The 21,329-nt window shown below is 43.9% G+C and overlaps 2 protein-coding genes across 2 annotated transcripts; both read right to left on the bottom strand.

Moving 5' to 3' along the window:
- Positions 1-1,528: 1,528 nt before the first annotated feature.
- Positions 1,529-2,796, bottom strand: VN1R1 (vomeronasal 1 receptor 1; the record flags this gene model as incomplete). The annotated part of the gene is given in 2 exon segments (XM_012751374.2): positions 1,529-2,595; positions 2,597-2,796. Coding segments are annotated over 2 exon segments (1,038 nt in total), but the record flags the coding sequence as incomplete, so codon positions are not given.
- A 9,038-nt stretch (positions 2,797-11,834) lies between these two features.
- Positions 11,835-20,279, bottom strand: LOC105863863 (uncharacterized). The gene is made up of 4 exons (XM_075993302.1): positions 20,019-20,279; positions 19,569-19,760; positions 17,606-17,846; positions 11,835-13,695 (listed from the first exon to the last, which is right to left on the bottom strand). The coding sequence occupies exon 4, from the start codon at positions 13,209-13,211 to the stop codon at positions 12,393-12,395; it is 819 nt and encodes a 272-aa protein (XP_075849417.1). The 5' UTR covers positions 13,212-13,695; positions 17,606-17,846; positions 19,569-19,760; positions 20,019-20,279; the 3' UTR covers positions 11,835-12,392.
- Between the last annotated feature and the right edge of the window lie 1,050 nt (positions 20,280-21,329).

Below are 21,329 nucleotides of genomic sequence, written 5' to 3'. Positions count from 1 at the left end.
CTGCTGTTGGCTCTCCTCTTCTTCCCCTTCTTATCCTCCTTGCTCTCCTCTTTCTTGTCCTTCGTCTTCTTCCGCTTTCTCTCCTTCATCCTATTTCTCCCACCCAAGTACAACCAGGCCCGACCCTGCTTAGCTTCTGCCATCAGACGAGATCGGGCGCGTTCAGGGTGGTGTGGCTGTAGACTCCTTCATCCTATTTCTGCACTTCCTCCTCTTCTTCACCTTATGTTTTCTCTTCCTCTTCCAGTTCCTTTTCTTCTCTCCAACTCTTCTTTTCCTTCTTTTTTCCTTTAAAATCTCTCCAACTGGGGATCTATATAGTTGATGTGCCTTTTGTGGCCGTAAGTATGTATGTGATTAGGTGTGGATCTTAAAGATTCAGGTAGACAATACCATTTGTGGGGGAAATAAATTTTTCAGAATGTCTTAATCTTCAATGAGTTTAGGGCTTCTTCAGTCAAGTCACTCTGGTTTGAGCTCTCTCAGTTGGCTTGCTGATATAATAACATAGATATTTTACACAAAGTTAAAGGCTACCAAAATCACTGAATTTACATGGAAAAGAAGTCATATGAGATTTTAATTTCTGAGCCTTTAAACATGAAACACCCAGTTGCACCTTAGTTTAAACCTTTACCCTAAACACCCATAGATTTCGCCCTCACGACAGTGGAACTGTTCTCTGTACCGTTTTCTCTGTGCTGGGCCGGGATCCCCAGTGAGCTGCCATGGTCTGTCCAGAGCATTCCCAAATATGGAATGTGCCTTTGGAATTAGCTGTGTCATTTGACTTCCAGGTTTGTCATGAAATCATTTTAATCTTGCAGTAAAGCAGAGAGGAAGTGCAGGACAGAGAGTGGGCTGACTCAGAGTTTTTACCTGAACCACTTTTTGAGGAAGGGATCCCTGGAGCTGGACACAGCAGTGAGTGTGGCAACCAACACAGCGCAGAGATTCTTGTTGGGGCCTCATGCGCCAGAATGTGGAGATGCCCTCAGGGTGTATAATTTCAGAGTTGTTTTTTTTTTTTTAAGACAGAGTCTCATGCTATTGCCTGGGTTAGAGTGCCATGGCGTCAGCCTAGCTCACAGCAACCTCAAACTCCTGGGCTCAAGCAATCCTGCTGCCTCAGCCTCCCCAGTAGCTGGGACTACAAGCATGCACCACCATGCCTGGCTAATTTTTTTTATATATTTTTACTTGGCCAATTAATTTCTTTCTATTTATAGTAGAGATGGGGTCTCGCTCTTGCTCAGGCTGGTCTAGAACTCCTGAGCTCAAACGTTCCACCTGCCTCGGCCTCCCAGAGTGCTGGGATTATAGGCGTGAGCCACCGTGCCCAGCCCGTCGTGTCATTTTTCTATCAAGCATGAACACGCTAGGAGGATCGCGTAAGCCCAGGAGTTTGAGGCTGCAGTAAGCTATGATGACTCTCTGCACTCTAGCAAGGGTGACAGAGTGAGACTCTGTCTCAAAAAAAAAAAAAAAAAAAATCCCTCATAATGAAGTATTTCCCCTAAATCTGTAAACAAAAATGTTTCCTTGCATCAACTTATTTTGAGATTCCCTGAACTTCACCCCTAAAGTACCTAACACAGTTGGATTGGGTGTTCTTTGTACAGCAGGATCCATGATATTAATTTTTAGCTCTAGACAGGGACAATACAGCCCATGTTTATGTTGGTATCACAAATTACCAGCACTTAATAGTTCCTAAATATTTAAATAAATGACTGAATTCCATGAAGAGAACACACTCATGGCATGGCAACCAGCTCAGGAAAAAGGGTTTACCATGCCCTACATCCAAAGCAGAACTGAGAGACACGGGTATCACTGAAGATGAGCACAAAGGGGCTGAGAGCTGGAAAACATGAGGCCACAAACACAGAGTTGTTCACCACCCACTGGCCTGGGTTTGCATCTAGAGTCACCCAAATTGTCAGAATAGTATAGACTGAATAGAAAGCAAAAAAGGAGCTCACTAGGATCAAGATGGTGCTTGTGGCTCTGGCCTCATGGGAAGGTCTGGAGGAGAGTTTGTTCCTATGAATGTGTTGGACTCGCTGCTTGTGTCTCTGCAGGACAAAGATCATGGAGCCATTGGGCCAAACCATGAAGCTCAAACTCATAAAGTCAGGGGAAAAATATATGACAGTATATAGTATGGCAAAACTTTCCTGCATTGTCCAGGAACAGTATCCATAAGTGTTTTTCACACTAAGGTTTCTGGTATTCAATGGCCCATTCACTATAAAAAGAATACTTGTATTTATCAAGAGATGCGGGATCCAGCAGAGAAAACAACAGAAGCCAATGAACTTTAGGGATCTGATCTTGAGCTCCAACCACCTGCATATGCTGGGATTGAGTTTAATGGCTTGCAATCCATTGAGGAGACAGAGAGTGCTGAAGGAAACTCCTGTGGCCAATCTGTGATTATAAAAGACAAGTTTACATCCAGTATTATCCAGAAAATATTTCAATCCAAAAGTTGCCATTGTCTGCGGTATCCCTTTAGAGCAAAGGACCAAGACATTGGCTAAGGCTAATTGAGTGAGAATCAGGTCTATGGGTCTTGATTTGTATCCAGATCAAAGTGAAGTTATAAAAATAAAGGAGATAGGCATTCCCCAGGATCCCGACTCCATTCTGACTGAGGAAGATAATCCCAATTTGCAATTTTCCAGAAGCCATTCCATTAGTATCTAGGGCATATTGATTTGCATTGAAGTTAGAAAAATCAGTGGGGGAAAAAAGTACAAATAAATGTCTTACCATCACTGGAGGCAGTTTTCAGTGTTTACTCTAACCATATTTTCTCACTTTAAACAGGAATTAATATTTTGTGTTTCTTTGTGCAAAGGAAATTCACAGAAACCTGCACTGGAATTAGCCTATGTGTCCAATCTGCAGAGAATCCGGTGAATGGATGAAGGCACACGTGCACGACAGGTCTCTACAGCCGCAGATAGGAAAGACAGAGACCTCTGTGTTCAAATTCAGTAAGTTTTACAGTCATCCTAGTTTTGAAGATGTGAATTTGTTCCAATATGATTGACATACTAGTATGAACATAAAGAATTTTGTTGGCTTGTGCGTGATATTGCTTGCAAGAACTAGATGAATGTAGAAAACTGCGCCCCGTTGCACCAAGTTGAAGGAAAACACAACGTGAACCAAACACACATCGGAGTTTACCACGTGTTATGAGCTGCGCCCATCCACACCTAGTTCTATAGACCCTTCTTTTTACCACTTCCCAGTAAATCATAAGCTGTGACCCTTCTGACCCCCAACTTCCACAGCAAACTTCAAGTCTTTTTAAGGAAAAGTGTCATACTTATCATAGCATTTATGTATTTATTAACTATTTTACATAAATAAAGTATGTTGCCATGTTTGCAGGTTTCTGGCTTGTTTTTCCTGATATTTTTTGGGGGGGTCCCATTAATTTCTGTACTTTTTAACTGCTGATTTTGTATAGCTCAGTAATTTCTATGGACATATAGGTTGCATTCCAGCAGAACTGGATATATAGTATTTTCCCGAGGACATATACTTAAGTGAAAAAAGCACAGCCCAGAACAATGTATGAAGTACGCTAGGTAGAGAAGAGCATCTACATAGAGGGACAGGGGTGACATGGTGCAGGGACAGAAAAAATGAGAGGCTTTCATGAAATTTTTTGTGATATGCCTTCAACATTTTTCAAATGTAAACATTTTATGTAATTACTAGATAATCTCTTTTTGTTTTTTTGAGACAGAGTCTCACTCTGTTGCCAGGGCTAGAGTGCCGTGGCGTCAGCCTAGCTCACAGCAACCTCAGACTCCTGGGCTCAAGCGATCCTCCTGCCTCAGCCTCCCGAGTAGCTGGGACTGCAGGCATGCGCCACCATGCCCGGCCAATTTTTTCTGTATATTTTTAGTTGTCCAATTAATTTCCTTCTACTTGTAGTAGAGACGGGGCTCTTGATCTTGCTCAAGCTGGTTTCAAACTCTTGACCTTGAGGGATCTGCCCGCCTCAGCCTCCCAGAGTGTTAGGATTACAGGCGTGAGCCACCGCGACCGACCCAATTACTAGGTAATATTAAATCAGAATGAAATTTTTAAAACTCACAAAATGAAAATTAAAAGAAAAAGTGATCCTAGTTTTGGCTTTGCATAGTGGCCTATCCATGCAAAGAAAAATAATCTTCAAGTAGGTTTAAACTCAGGGGACACATACACACACACACATTCACACAAATCGGTGCAAGTAAAATTAGGAAAAAACAAAAAAGCACATATATCAAAGTCAATCTCACTGTTGTGCAATTATACTTCAGATGTCAAATGTCACCATGGGCAGAAATCGGGCTATGTGTACAGAGGCTGTCTCTGTGTATTATTTCTTAAACTGCTTGTAAATCTATGATCATTTCAATTAAACTGTCAATTAAAATGTCTAGGGACATGCAAGACAAAAATAAGACATTGTGAAATCTTGTCCATAACTATATTTTAGTAAACATCATTGGTGTTGATGCATTGAAACAAATAAACAAGCCTACAACGTAATCAGTAAACATGGCTTTTGGCATAGGGCAAAGGAAGTACAAATACTAACTCAACGAATTTAAATAAACTCTAAATCTTATAGTTTGGGAAGAATGGGCATTAACTCACGCTGTGCAGCTATGAGCCACACACCCTCACTGCAGCACTGGCGACCGCACACCCCACGGGGCAGAGCAGCGGCCATCTCGTCTGCCCTAGGTGTAAGTCAGCAACACAATCTAAGTTTTTGTTCAACAACAATGAAATCACCTAAAAGAGACATTTCTAGAATATATCCCTATCGTTAAGTGACACGACTATATTCTATTTTAAACATATATATTTCGTGTGATTTCACATTGAAAAGGGCTGGACATCGTCAGCAATGACCATGAGCATCTTCAACACCTAGATTTTTTTCAAAACCCTTTTTTTTTTAAGAGAGCCGGGTCTCACTCCGTCGGCCAGGCTACAGCGCAGTGGCATGATCATAGCACATGGCAGCCTCAAACTCCTCTTTTTCTTTCTGTTTTGCTTTGTTTTTACTTTTTTCTTTTTCTTTTTGATAGAGATAGGGGCTCACTCTTGCTCAGGCTGGTCTTGAACTCCTGAGCTCAAGTGATCCTCCTGCCACGGCCTTCCAGAGCGCTAGGATTACAGGCGTGAGCCACTGTGCCCAGCCCAGATTATCTAAATGCCAACTCTCACTAAAAAAAAAAGCAAAGGATTCTCAAAATAAATGCTGATTTCAAATCACCTAAGTTAACCCCCAAATTTCTCATCAAGTAAGGAATCTATGATGTTCAAGAAAACCTGAATTTATTATCAGGGAAAACGTAATTCACTTGGAAGGGAATTTCACTGCATAATATTTATATAAATCAATCATAAAAGAAAGAGTAACTCCAAAGATTTCAAACTCAACACATATGTTTAAAAAATGTTATTTACATGTATGTTAATTGGCTTATTTTGTTTATGTTATATATTATATTAATCATTACAATGGTTAAGATATTATGTAAGCCAACACTTTTTCCTAAGACTGATTAATAAAGGGGAAATATCAATCATTTCTCCTGCTTTCTCTGCATGGACTATTTTCAAGTAATCAAAATAGATGATGAGAAGGGCCAGGCGCGGTGGCTCACGCCTGTAATCCTAGCACTCTGGGAGGCCAAGGCGGGTGGATCGTTTGAGCTTACGAGTTCAAGATCAGCCTGGGCAAGAGTGAGACCACGTCTCTACTAAAAAACTAGAAAAAAATTAGCTGGACAACTAAAAATATATATAGAAAAATTTAGCCGGCATGGTGGTGCATGCCTGTAGTCCCAGCTACTCGGGAGGATCCCTTGAGCCCAGGAGTTGAAGGTTGCTGTGAGCAAAGCTGACACCACGGCACCCTAGCCCGGGCAACAGAGTGAGACCCTGTCTCAAAAACAAAACAAAACAAAAAACAGATGATAAGAAGTCCTTATTTTAAGAAAACTCTTTCTAATGAGTTAAAAAATAACAATTGATTTAAATAGCAAAATGTTACATTCTCTCACACAGTGGGAAGTCATTAGAGGAGCACTCTATACTCTCTGTGAGATATCCCTGAAGGATTTTTTGACAGTAAACTCCATCTGAATTTAATCAAGCTTATTGAGAATTATACATTTATTGAATATAAATGGAACATATTAAGCAACTTCAGTGGGACACAAGGTAATAGAAGGTTGGACATTAGCCTACTACAAGGATCTATGTATTATCTTCTTAAGAAAGAGAAAAATAGGCCCAGCCCAGTGGGTCAGGCCTGTAATCCTAGCTCTCTGGGAGGCCGAGGCAGGCGGACTGCTCGAGGTCAGGAGTTCGAAACCAGCCTGAGCAAGAGCGAGACCCCGTCTCTACTATAAATAGAAAGAAATTAATTGGCTAACTAATATATATAGAAAAAATTAGCCGGGCATGGTGGCGCATGCCTGTAGTCCCAGCTACTCGGGAGGCTGAGGCAGGAGGATCGCTTGAGCCCAGGAGTTTGAGGTTGCTGTGAGCTAGGCTGACGCCACGGCACTCACTCTAGCCGGGACAACAAAGCGAGACTCTGTCTCAAAAAAAAAAAAAAAGAACTATTTGCATAGCATTTATATTGTATTAAATATTATAAGTAATCTAGAGATGATTTAAAGTATACAAATGGGCCAGGTGTGGTGGCTCACACCTGTAATCCTAGCACTTTGGGAGGCCAAGATAGGATTGCTTGAGTCAGGAGTTTGAGACAAGCCTGAGCAAGAGAAAGACCCCTTCCCTAAAAAACAGAAAAATTAGCCAGGCGTGGTGGCATTCACCTATAGTCCCAGCTACTTGGGAGGCTGAGGCAGGAAGATCACTAGAACCCAGGATTTGAGGTTGCTGTGAGCTATGATGATACCACTGCACTCTAGCCTGGGCAACAGAGTGAGGCCCTATCTTAAAAAATAGATAAAAATAGATAAATAAATAAATAAATAAACTATATAAAAGGATGTGCACAGGTTATATGCTAATATTATGCCATTTTATATAAGGGACTCGAGCATCTGCAGATTTGAGTGTCCACAAAATCTTGGAACCAATACCCCATGGCTGCCAAGGAACTATGGCAGATAGATGAGAAAGAGGTATTTAATCATAGATATAATTATATCTCAACCATTCCGGAGTGGCTGCCTTGGCCCTTTGGGGGATAGAGACTATCAGAATAGTGTGAGAATAGACTATAAAGGTGTTTTTTTTCTTTAATTTTGGTTACATTTCAGTTTAACAATTGTACGTTCAGACTATTAAAGACTGTAATCTATCCATACTTCATAATCTTATTTGCCTTATGCATCTTTACATAAAATTTTCATTTCTATAAATTGGAGATAAAGGAACCTCTCATTGGTCTAACAGAGAGATGCTATTACCGTGTTTTCCCCGAAAATAAGCCCTACCCATAAACTAAGCCCTAGCAGGATGTCTGAGCATGCGCAATAGAAGCCCCAGCCCGAAAATGAGCCCTAGTGACGGGCGTGGCCACGCGGCGCGTCTGCACAGCGCATGCGTGTCGGCGCGGAGCGGGAAAGACGCAGAGCAGCCCTTCTCATCCGCCCGTGACAGCTCTGTGGCTCCACGGGAGAGATCGGGCCGGTGGGTCTAAAGGAAACAGAGTCGCAAGACATTCAGGATGGGATTCGGGGTTTGGAGAGTGATGATGATGCTCCAGAAGACGCCTTCATTCTATTTGAATACATGTAGACGGTTGTACCGTACTTAAAAAAAATAACACATCCCCTGAAAATAAGCCCTAGGGTGTCTTCTTGAGGAAAAATAAATATAAGACCCTGTCTTATTTTTGGGAAAACATGGCAGCAGCCTTCCCTGATAGTAGAAACCAAAAGACATGTTATTAAAGGCTGCATCTAACACCACGTGCCCTTTCCAACACAAAACAACACGCCATCACACACCGGCGGCTGTCACACGACTCTAAGTGTCTACTCAGTGGCGGGAGCCCTCTCTATCTTATTACACACGCCCGCGTCCTGAAGCCTTTGGAGAGAATGCCAAGCAATGTTGTGTTTAGTAAGGGGCAATTAGTGTCTACATACTTCAAACCACCAGGCTACGGATATCTGTCAATGTTAAAAAATAAATAACGGCCGGGCGCAGTGGCTCACACCTGTAATCCCAGCACTCTGGGAGGCCGAGGCGGGAGGATCACTCGAGGTCAGGAGTTCAAGACCAGCCTGAGCAGGAGCGAGATCCCATCTCTACTATAAATAGAAAGAAATTAATTGGCCAACTAAAAATATATAGAAAAAATTAGCCGGGCATGGTGGCGCATGCCTGTAGTCCCAGCTACTCCGGAGGCTGAGGCGGGAGGATGGCTTGAGCCCAGGAATCTGAGGTTGCTGTGAGCGAGGCTGACGCCACGGCACTCTAGCCTGGGCAACAGAGGGAGACTCTGAGTCAGAAAAAATTGATTAATTAATTAAAAGAATAAAAATAAATAAGAAGAAATTTCAGAGAGAATCTACCAGGGAGAGGAGAGGGCCGGCAGGGCTGCTGGTCTGCGTCTGCCGGCTGCTCCTCTATCTGGCTGGCTATCGCCTAACAAGTGTTGCGTTCCTTTTTAATATCAACCTCAGAAGTTCGATTTTTTTTTTTAAAGTATTTTGGAATTTCTTGAGGTAAATTCTAAGTATTGGACACTTATTTGAGGAGAAAAGCTGCTCACCAAGTGCAGGCCCGTGGGCGGGCAGACGGCGGGCGCGGCGGCGGCCTCGGGCCTGGGTAGGCGTGGACGGACCTGAGGTGCGCGTCTGGGATTCCATGATCTCATCTGCTCTGGGAAGTGATTGTCATTTCGCCTGTCATTGCACTGATAGCATCTTCATGGGGGATCGAGATTATCTCTGAGAACGTGTGAATGGTGTCAGCTCCTGACACCCATTAAAAGTAATAAAGATATACAACAGGAGAGGCAGAAAGAAACGAGGAACCCAACGTTTGAAATAAACAACAAAAAAGTCCCAATGGAAGATGAGCACAGAACACACATATAATAAGTGAAAGAGGAAAGTTAAGCACATGTCTACCTAAACTTTTTTAATGACTTTATTTATTTATTTTTTGAGACAGAGTCTCGCTTTGTTGCCCAGGCTAGAGTGAGTGCCGTGGCGTCAGCCTAGCTCACAGCAACCTCAAACTCCTGGGCTCTGGCGATTCTCCTGCCTCAGCCTCCCAAGTAGCTAGGACTACAAGCATGCGCCACCATGCCAGCTAATTTTTTCTATATATATTAGTTGGCCAATTAATTTCTTTCTATTTTTGGTAGAGACAGGGTCTCGCTCTTGCTCAGGCTGGTTTTGAACTCCTGACCTCGAGCAATCTGTCCGCCTCGGCCTCCCAGAGTGTTAGGATTGCAGGCGTGAGCCACCGCGCCCGGCCTTTTTTAATGAATTTAAATAAATTATTTCCAAAATATGACTCCTTTCTTTTCCTGAGAGCACTAGGGTAGCGAAGTTGGAGGAAGAGACAGTGAGTCAGCAGAGCTGCAAGCAGTTTTCAGGATGGTACAAATGAATATTAAATCTCTATTGTCATATTTGTTCGGTATTTCAGCAAATGTGTTTGTATACCTTCCATGTTTCAGGCATGTTCCAAGGTATATAGGATAGCTATATCAGTGTACAAAACCTAAAAGGTACTTTGCCCTCATGAAATTTACACTGTAGTTGGTGGAAAAGTCAACAAGCCATCCATCTACTGTTCCAAGCAAGGCAGTGAAGGACAAAGCTCTGCAGGGGACGAGGCCCAGGGGCCGTGATGGGTTGCAGCAGGGAATCGGATCTCCAAGTTTGGATTCACAGTGAAGATGATAGTTGAAGAAGTATTTTAAACTTTTGAGGAAGTACATTTTTATTTCTTACTTTCTAAGATTTGTAGATTGATTACCTTGCCTTTTTGTAATACGTAGGATCTCCAGCATAATACTGAATAAGAATGCAAAGGGCAGCCACCCTCCTTGTGTCCATAATCTCATGGGAATATTTTAATAATGGGCCATAAGACATACTATTTGCTATAGAATTTTGTAGTTGTTACTTATAAGTTTAATGAAGATCTAGTATCCCTCAGTTTCACAAATCTGTATCTATCTATCCATCTATCATCTATCTAATTATTTTTAATACATTAAGAGCAAGTTGGGAACACTGCACCCATCAACTAATGATACTTTAGCATGCATTTCCTAAATAAATGGACATTATCTTAAAGTAACCTGAGCTCAAATCTCAAATCCAGAAACTTAATACAACAGCATTGTGTAATTCATAGACTATATTCAAATTTTGCAATTGTCTCACAACATGCATCATAGCTACTTTTCAGTCCGGTGCCAAATATCATGAAGTGCATTTATTTCCCAAGTAGCTTTAGTCTCTATTGCTGTGAAACTGTTTCTCACCTTTTTAGATTGCCTTTTTCTTGCTCAGTTTTTAGCTGCAGGCTACTTATTCTGTAAAATTCCCTTCGGATGGTGTGTAGCGGGTGTCCTCCTGATTAGATTAAGTTCACGCACATTTTAGCGAGGGTGCCGCAGAAGTGACGCTGTGTCCTTTTGGAGCATCAGGAAGTACGAAGGTGTGTGGGCCCCTTTTGATGAGGTCAACTTTGGACACTTTGATGCAGTGATGCCTCTCAGATCTCCCTATGCAAAAGTTACTGTTTTTCCTAAATAACTCTAAGTTATTAATGAGGAGTTTTTAAAAATATGTAAAATTTCTTTTCCTCATCAATTTTTCATTCTACTAGGTTTACCAGCAATTGATGCTTATCTCACCCCATCAATTTGTCTATATTTTCCTTGGCATTCTACAGTAAGATAGAAATTATCCTTCTCCCATAATGATTGATTTACTGATTCATTCATTTTTATCTCTGTGGACCCATGAATACTTTATTTCTTTAACCAAATTAAATGAGGTATAATTTCCAATCCATAAAATATAATTCACTAATTTGGCTGGGCACGGTGACTCACGCCTGTAATCCTAGCACTCTGGGAGGCCGAGGCGGGCTGATTGCGTGAGGTCAGGAGTTCGAAACCAGCCTGAGCAAGAGTGAGACCCCATCTCTACCATAAAAATAGAAAGAAATTAATTGGCCAACTAATATATATAATATAAAAATCAGCCGGGCATGGTGGCTCGTGCCTGTAGTCCCAGCTACTCGGGAGGCTGAGGCAGGAGGATCGCTTGAGCCCAGGAGTTTGAGGTTGCTATGAGCTAGGCTGACTCCATGGCACTCACTCTAGCCTAGGCAAGAAAGCGAGACTCTGTCTCAAAAAAAAATAAAATAAAATAAAATAAAATAAATAAAAAATTTAGTGTTGCCTACGTGTAGTGTTTGTAAAGTCTACAGTAGTTAAGTAATGTCCTAGGCCTTCACATTCACTCACAACTCATGCACTGACTCACCTAGAGCAACTTCCAGTCTGAAAGCTCCATTCATGGTAAGTACTCTATACAAGCATACTTTTTCTTTTTTTAATCTTTTATATTTCATTTTTACTGGATTTTTCTCTGTTTACATATATTTAGATACAATTACTTGCTATGTGTTCCAACTACCTACAGAATTCAGTGCAATAATATGCTGTACAAGTTTGTAGCCTAGAAGATATAGTCTATATACATATATAGCATAGGAATTTACACAATCACAAAATCACCAAATCTTGCATTTCTCAGGATATATCCACATTGTTAAGTAACACATGAGTATAACAGAATTTTATTCAGGCTTTAAAAAGATGGAAATTCTAATTCATGCTACAACATGGATAAACCTTGAAGGTATTAAGTGAAATAAGGCACAAAATAAGTCACAAGAAGACCAAAACTTAAGTTTTCTCATATGGGGTACCTGGACTAATAAATTCATACAGAGTGGTTGCTGTTAGGGACTAGGTGGAGTGGGAATGAGTGTTTAAAGGGTACAGAGTTTTAGTTTCAGGAGTTGAAAGGACCTGGATATTCATTGCACAACAATGCAAATAACACTAATGAACCGTACACTTATATACAGTTAGGATGTTAGACGTTATGTTAGCTGTATTTTAAATTAAAAATAATAATATCATAATTCCCAGTACTAAATCAAAGCAGATTTCTGTGTGGAGTCTTTCCACATTTGCATTATATATAGGTTCTTTATCTGGTGTGAACTTTTTGGTGCTGAATAAGGTGGGAGTTTTGGTTAAAGACTCTCCCACATTTGCTACATTCATAAGGCCTCTCTCCAGTATGAATTCTCCAATGTTTAAAGAGGCTGGTTTAGTATTTAAAGAGTTTTCCACATTCGAGGCACTCATAAGGCCTTTCTCCAGTGTGAACTCTCTGATACCTAATGAGTTTGCAGTGGTACCTACAGGGTTTCCCACATTCGCTGCACTTATACGGCCTTTCTCCAGTATGAATTCTCCAATGTTTAATGAGGATGGAGTTACACCTAAAGAATTCCCCACATATGCTGCACTCATAACACCTTTCCCCACTATGAACTCTCTGATGTCTAATGAGTGTGGGCCTATCCATAAAGAACTTACCGCATTCTCTGCACTCATAAGGCCTTTCTCCGGTGTGAACTCTCTGATGAATAATGCGTGTGGACCTGTCAATAAAGAACTTCCCACATTCACTGCACTCATAAGGCCATTCTCCAGTATGAATTTTCCAATGACAAACAAGGTGAGCCCATGTAAGGAAAGTCTTCCCACATTGGCTGCACTCATAAGGCCTTGGCCTGGTGTAAACCTTCTGGTTTTCAACTAGATCAGATTTTTTTTCAACAAGATTTTTTGGAAAGAATCCTTCAGTGTAGATTTTCTGGTGCTGAACTAGGTGGAACTTTCTAATGAAGGCCTTCCTGCATTCAGTGTACTCATAAGGCCTTTCTCCAGTGTGAATTTTTTGGTGCTGAATAACATGTTTGAGGCTGAAGGCTTTCTCACATTCACTACAATTATAAGGCCTTTCTCCAGTGTGATTTCGCTGATGTTTAGTACGGTTGGGGTTGTACCTAAACAATTTCCCACATTCACTGCACTCATGAGGTCTTTCCCCAGTATGTATTTTTTGGTGCTCCAGAAGCATATGTTGGTGGCAAAAGTCTTTTCCACACTGGCTGCAGCTATAGTCATTCTGTCCACCTTGAAAGGCCACCTTGCCCTGGGTGTCCCTGTGTGGCTTCCACCCACCATGAAGGGCCTGTTGCTGGAGAAGGTCTGAGTTAGCAGTAGAATCCTTGCCGCTCTCCACGCATGGGAAGCTCCTTTCTGCCACATGAACTCTGTCATTCTTCACAAATAAACGACTCTCCTCGTCACTTCTGGAGAGTTTCTCTCAAAGCTGCCACTTTTGGTGCAGGTGCACTGCCACACATGTGTACAACCCTTGCTCAGGGTGTGTTCTGTTCTGCTGAGACAGGTGCAGAATGCCTTTTAGGAGAGAACTACGTGTCTCACAAGGCTGGGAGATCTGGGTGGACTCACATTGTTTTTGAGTCCTGAATGGTGACACAGCTACAGAAACACCTGTTCATAAAGTGCCTCCTCACCCTCAGATGCATGGCAACAACCTGTAAAAACAGAAATGCTGTGACTTTGGAGGGAGGAAGCAGCCCCATCACAAATGTTTTATCAGAGACACCTACCAATAAAATCATGGGATTGCTGACAGTCATGAACGTTGGAGGCCAGTGAGAGGAAGATGAGCTGTGCAGAGCTGGGCCTGGCAAGTGCCCATGATGGGAGAGCCCTGATGCAGGGTGAGGACACAAGGGAGGGTGCAGTATGGGGAAGGGGGCGGTCTCCAACTCACTCCACTGCAAATGGCTTTCAACATGCCATAGCTGCTGATGACCGGTAAGCAGTGTATAGAAGGTTGTGTCCAGACCCAGAGAGATCTGATTGAGACAGAGCAGCTGGTGTTCAAGGACTACTGAGGGAAAAAAAACAGACCACATGACACCTATAGTACAAAGTCATATGTTGGAGGACACTGCAAAAGGAGCAGTGGAAGAGAATGGGTGAGAGGTGAGGCCAGAGAAGTGGGGTTGAAGGGGAGTCTGGGGCCAGAAGTCAAAGGAGAAACGACAATGGGAAAGAAAGGGGAGAAATGTGCTGTGACCACTGGCAGGGGTATCAAATTAGACAGGTTCCCAGTGTGAGCTGAACCTAGCCCTGACATTACAACTGTTCCCAGCTTCCACCCACCATGTCTCTGACGTGTCCTAATGAACCTCCCTTGTCATTGATGGAGTAATTTCCACCTCTCAGGCAAACAGGGCCCTCCCTCATGCTTTAGGTGAACAACTATCTAGGCTTAGTACAGGGCAACTTAGAAGAAAAACAGGGAAAGGGAGTAGACACAACCCAAGCCATCTAGCATTCTAAATCTGTAAGAACTTCTAGAGTAGAAGTAGTGACCTCACAAGTAGTGACCACGTAGATGCCTGAAATTCCCGGCAGAGGCAGTCTCCAAGAGTGTCAGCAAGAGGAAGGGAGAAAGCCTTAAGTATAGAGGTTTCATGCATCTGGATGTAGTAACCTGACGAGGGACAGGAAAGGCCACTGGGATTTCTTAGAGAAATCTCAAAATTTGACTCCTGAGCCTTATCTTGCAAGGCCTCAGAGCTACGGGAGCTGGGTTTCCTTCAAGAAAGGTGGTACAGTGTAGATAGCCCAGCCCTGGCTCCCATTACACATATGCCAGGAAAATAGGAGAGACAGTGGCATGTATGATCTGGTGTGGTAAAGACAGAGCTGCCCTGTGGAAATGTGGAAAAACAGAACCCAATACAAGACACTTGCTTACCTACAGATGACAGAAGTGTAAAGTTCTCCAGCATTACATCACTAGACAGATGTCTCTGAGCCTCATCAAGGAGCCCCAACTACTCTTGGGAGAAATATATGGCCACATCGTCAAAGACCACACAATCCTGGCAAAATTATGATAGCTCATTCCATGAGCAGCTTCTTGTTCTGTGTTTCCTAAGATCTGTATGTATCTTTTTGGCATCAATTACTTATAGGGCCAAACTAACAGCCAAACTTAAAAATTTCCCTTGCAATCCACATCCCATACTCTGAACCACCTCTTTATCTAACTCACACACACTGCTATTTCCCCTGCCCTAAGTCAACCCAAAGCCTGGTACAACTAGGGATAGTCCCTTTGTCCCAAGGCCCACCATACTTATTTAAACTAGCCAATCTTAAACTGTGCACCCTGTCCTGCCTTGCCTTTCCTGTCAAAATCCTAATAAAGCCTTTGGCATGTGCTTTTCCCTCAATCGTGCAACTACCTCCTGACCAAATCTGCTGTTTCCTTTGTGGCCTCGTATGGTGTGGAATGCCCCCTCCACTCCACATATGTAAGTAATAAAAAATCTTTCAATGTCACTGCCTCTCTGTCATCACTCACTCATGTCCATAAATTAAAATTCTAGGCTGGGCACGGTGGTTCATGCCTGTAATCCTAGCACTCTGGGAGGCCGAGGTGGGTGGATCGCTCAAGGCCAGGAGTTCAAAACCAGCCTGAGCAAGAGCGAGACCGCATCTCTACTATAAATAGAAAGAAATTAATTGGCCAACAACAACAACAACAAAATATACATATATATATATATATATATATAAAATAGCTGGGCATGGTGGCACATGCCTGTAGTCCCAGCTACTCGGGAGGCTGAGGCCAGAGGATCACTTGAACCTAGGAGTCTTGAGGTTGCTGTGAGCCAGGCTGACGCCACGGCACTCACTCTAGCCCAGGCAACAGAGTGAGACTCTGTCTCAAAAAAAAATAAAATAAAATTCTATGGGTACAATCATTGATACACTTTCCTCTCCAGGATCATCAGTGCTACCCCCATCACACACACACACACACACACACACACACACACACACACATCAACCACTTCCCAAAGTGGAAGAAATATCAGGTCCTGGGGGTTCTGGTGCCTACTCGTCACCATACTGCCACCGATCACTGAGTCAAGCACAGAACATGGATAGCTGGAGGAAGGGAAAGAAAAGCACCATCAGAAAAGCTTGGCATGCAGAGCCCAACCCCTCTTTTATTATCCCTGGGGTCCCCCAGATCTTGCCACTCAGACAACAAAACTCAAGACTCATCCTTCTCCTTTACATTCCCAATGACCAGACTGGGGCCATCCATTCACACTGCTCCTCACCTTTACAACACTCTTTGGATGCCACCTCTGTCATGTGTCCACGCCCCCACTGCTGCAGCACTAACACCACGGACATTTCCACAACCTCCCCACATGCCACTCTGTACATGGAATCATGGCAGTGTGTGACAAATGCAACCAGAATCCTATTTTCCCCTGAACTGCCCAGAATGCCAATGTTTCCCAGTGCCTGGCACAGCTACAAGCCCTCTTCTGGGACCCACATCCAGTCATGTTTCCAGCTTTAACCTCAGTTACCCAAACCTACATGAGAAACTCACAGTTCTCTCATGCCTCCTCTGAGCTCCAGATCTTGGCTGCCTCCTCCTTCTGCACTGCACACGCTGTCCCATAAGCAGAATGACTTCCCTGTCTACCTCACCCTAACCCAAAATCCATCTGCACTGCCCTCCCCAACCCTATCTCCACTGCAGGTCTAGTGACACTCCTAGCTGCTTCCTCATCCCTCTTTGTGACACTCACCACCATCACCCAGATGCCCAAGAGACAGACCAAGTCCTAAGTCCCTTCTTTCCTCTCTAACTGCACTGCCCCTAAAACCTAAGGATGCCTCTTCTAAAATCTGACCCACACCTCTGGGGATCGTGTACACACCAGGTATCATGCAGTGGATGTCTCCATCCTGAACACCTCCACTGAACTCCATTCCTCTGTGTACAATTGCTAATCTGGCACCTACACTCAGAGTCAGGAACATTTTTGTCTTGGCCAAAACATGGTTCCTCAAGTGCTCTATTAAAATTCCTCCTATCACAGAATTTACCACATCTTGGTTGTTGGAACATCCATCCTTCCAAACAAAGCCAGAACCATGGAGCCATCTCTGACTCCCCTGGAAGGAGCATGGGCAGCACTAGCTCAAACACATCCAGAAGCTACCCACTCCTTCTACTTCCACAGCCACCCACTCGTCCAGCCACCACCAATATCCACCTGGACTGTTGCAGGAACTATGTCCCTAGTGTCCCTGATCCCACCCTCAACCCAAATCTGTCCTCTATTCAGCAGGCAAAGGGAGCCTTTTAATATCTGAGTCAAATCACCTCCTTTTTCCTCCCATCAAACCGTCCCTTGCTTCTACCACCCTCAGATTAGAGGCCCAGAATCTCAGATGGTCCTTTACACGCTGATTCCTGCATACCTCAACCTCCTGCCCTGCTCTCTATCCCAGCAGATATAACATGATGTGCAATTCTCTAAACAAATCTCACCAGCAATCATTTGAACATTCTGGATCCTACGCCTGGGACACCCTGCCACATCTTACCATTAGTTGTCAGAACCATTCCACATAATGAAGGACTGAATTGATACCCTGGATCTTGTGGAACTACAGCGTCTTCAGATGCATGGAAGGGAGAAGCAAAGGTGAAGCATCTCAGCACACCACCATTCCCTTTATCAGCATGCAGAAACCATCGAGTGAGAACTGGAGTGGCTGCAAGCCTGAGACAGACTCCACTCACCTGTGCAGGGTCCTCAAACATTTCTGCCACTGCCATGGGATCCTGGGTGAAGAGGAAGTCCATAAAAATTGGATCACCATTGTAAGATTCTACAGGCTAAGCTGTTCTACCACCTATGCACCACATTGCAGCAAAGTAATCTGAGGCTAAGATAAGATCCTCAGACTTCAGTCCTTCCTCTTAGTAGCTCTGTGTCTCTGGACAAAAACTGAACCTCCTAAGCTTTAGTGCCCTTATGAGTAAAAAGGATAAAAAGGGTTCCCATCTCAGAGGGCTCATACTGGCATCAAACATAAGTAGTGCAAGCTATGTGTCAGCACTTACTTTTCACAGAATTAACAATTTTGTGTATGTTTTCAGTACAAATGAAGTGGAAGGCTTTTGAAAATTTGGGAATTTAAGAACTGTGATGTATAAAACCTTCCATTGTAAGCAAGTAGTTAGAGGTAAATTAACATTCCAACAATTAATAAATATATGTACAAATTTAACTTACTGATCACAGTCATTTCTAATTGCCCACCTATGTGTACATATTTAGAAGGATATTGGTTCGTATTTTATACATTCCTAAGTTAATGAGTTGTCAGGAGGGGACTAAGTAGGCAGGTCAGGCATTAGTACCTTCAGCAACCAGGCCTGCATGCTACATAATGTTCTGAAGGGACCTTACTGGGGGCCCTTGACTTCAGTGGAGGATGTGAGAAAGCCGTGTCCCAGTCTAGCCCCAGTTGCTGTACTAGACTGCCTGACATTTCCCTCTCCCATAGAGAGTGGCCATGAGGATCTGCTGAGTCTGCAGGTGCAGAATCTAAACCACCTCACACCAGTCTCCATCCTAGGCCACATCCTTATCCTATCCATTCCTCCCTTTTGCAGACACAGGCCAGAATCCTTCCCATTACAGGTCTATACCTATCTAAAGGGAATATCAGGCTCACGGATCCACCCATGGTCTGCCCTCCAAGTCTCAACCCTCCCCTTCTTCGCCACAGATCCCATCTGAAATTACATTAAAACTTCATATTCAGGCCGGGCGCGGTGGCTCACGCCTGTAATTCTAGCACTCTGGGAGGCCGAGGCGGGCGGATTGCTCAAGGTCAGGAGTTCAAAACCAGCCTGAGCGAGACCCCGTCTCTACCATAAAAAAATAGAAAGAAATTAATTGGCCAACTAATATATATAATATAAAATCAGCCGGGCATGGTGGCTCGTGCCTGTAGTCCCAGCTACTCGGGAGGCTGAGGCAGGAGGATTGCTTGAGCCCAGGAGTCTGAGGTTGCTGTGAGCGAGGCTGACGCCACGGCACTCACTCTAGCCTGGGCAAGAAAGCGAGACTCTGTCTCAAAAAAAAAAAAAAAAACAAACAAACAAAAAAAACACTTCATATTCAATATGATCCTCAGACCATGCCCTCACACAGTCCACACCTTCTACCCCTTTCAAAGTTGTAGAATAGCTACCTTCCTTGACCTTTGGAACTTATCCACCTAGTCGTGGGATGCATCCATTTCGTGACACCTCTGAATCACCATGTCCAAAATCCAACCCCTGATCTTCTCCCTGAAACCTGCTCTTTATGACTTCCCCAAGTCCATTCTTTCAGATTTTCAGACAAAAATCCATGAGATGGACCTTCACTAACTACTTTTCCTCACAGCTAGATTCGATGCAGCAGGAAATCCTGTCTCCTCTATCTTTGAAATCCCCCCAGAATCTCAACATATCTCCTCTCTACTGCCACCCCTCTGGTTCAGCCCTTACCGTAATTCAACGAGGGTCTACTTCAGTGGTCTCCTCGCCGGTTCCACGCCTCCGTTCCACGTCCTGCTTTTCCCTACTTTAAACTTTTAACTCTGGGCATGACCGTCCCGTCCGTCCTCTCTTCACAACCTCCCATGGCTTCCAGCTACTCCACTGTCATTCCAGGCGAGCCTCCACCTCACTCTCTGTTCCCTGGAGACACAAGACACCCCAGGTTTCCCCAGCGCGGCCCACTCAAGAGCACCTACATGCCTCTGTACGCGCTGGCCCCGGGCGGGAACTCTCCCACACCTCATCACACCGGCCGAAACGGGGACCCCACAGGAGAGCTCCCCGGTCCACCAGACACGGCTGCCTGCCCTGCAGTGACCGGAGCAGGCGCCCCTCCGTCCGGGCTTCGGCGCTTGGAGTTGAGATCGGGCCGGGGAGGGGCCGGGGACGAGCACCCACCTGAGTGGAGCTCATCGGGAAGAGCAGCCCCGGGAGCGGCGGGTGACCTGGACGGAAACGAGGGAACTGGCGTTTGCAGCCCTACTCAGTCGAGCCTCACTATCGTCTCTGTGCACTCGGGACACCTGTTATCACGCTTTCCCGCTATCACCGGAATCCCGACTGAGCGCTCCGGGACCATAAAATCAGGGAATAGACCCAAAGGCAACCATAATGACGCCACAAATGGGCACTGGCGGAAGTCCCGCCTACACGCACATAAACGCCTCTGCTAGGCTTTCATTGGTTCACCTGGCTGCCTGCGCACGCCGCACAGTCCTTCGGGTAACGTAGTTCGCTGCCGCCCCCTGTCGTGTCCCGGAATTGAGGTCACTCCTTGACGTTCTCGGGAAAGCCAAGAGGCCTCTCGAGGGGCCTTGCAAAATGGAGTTCCCAGGCTTCAGGGCTTCAGGCCTGTGGTGAGGCTTCGCTGGCTCTTAGACGGTCAGTCGTAGAATGCAGTCTAGAGCAAGTCCGAGAAATGTTCCAAAGAACTGTTATTTCAGATTCTATGAAGCACAGCAAGTTTCCAAAGGATGCACATGCGAAGGGACACAGCAGCCTGTAATGACTCCTAGTAACTCACAGCTGTCAGCTCTTTTGTTGCTTGTCAAGAACATATAGACTGAAGCTTTGAAGATTATGTGATGACCTTCTGTATGCTCCGTTGGGAAAATAGACTCCAGATAGGAGTCGGAGAAGGAAAATCTTGACTACCTATATAATCAGTGTTTGTGTTCCTACCCAGCAAGCAATACTTTTATTCAGATAATATTTATTACTTTTTATCTGAAATATTTTCCATTTATTTTAAGAATCTGAAAACGAAGAGCATCTTATTAATATACCATTTTCTGCCAGGAAATTGTGTGGCCTTCCAACAGTCAAAGCACATGTGCAAAGAGTGCATCTTATCCCTGAGATAAAGATTTGAGAATACACGATCTCATCTCTTTGCTGAAAAGTGATTTATCATTTCACCTGAAGTTGTATCAACAGTGTCTACACAGGGACTTCAAATTATCTCTGAGAAAGCTTTGTGAAATGGGTATTATCAAAGTTATTAATGATGATTATGTAGCTATTCAAAGAAAGTGGCAAAAATAGTTGTAGAAAAACATATCTGTGACAGGAGATAAAAAGTAAAGATCTCAGTGAAGTTTGAGCAAGAGATAGTGAAATCTGAGAAGAAAATAAAGCTGAACCTGTGGCTGTCCTGGAACCTTGGATATGCTCAAGGTTTGATGTCCAACAAGTATGTGTTTCTTTTTC

The sequence above is a fragment of the Microcebus murinus genome, chromosome 16, assembly GCF_040939455.1.
Source record: "Microcebus murinus isolate Inina chromosome 16, M.murinus_Inina_mat1.0, whole genome shotgun sequence".
Classification (NCBI taxonomy): domain Eukaryota; kingdom Metazoa; phylum Chordata; class Mammalia; order Primates; family Cheirogaleidae; genus Microcebus; species Microcebus murinus.
This window is presented reverse-complemented; position numbering and strand designations above follow the sequence as displayed.

Excerpts from the sequence above, each read along its gene's own strand:
- LOC105863863 (XM_075993302.1), bottom strand. The coding sequence starts at position 13,211 with ATGCTTCTGGAGCACCAAAAAATACATACTGGGGAAAGACCTCATGAG.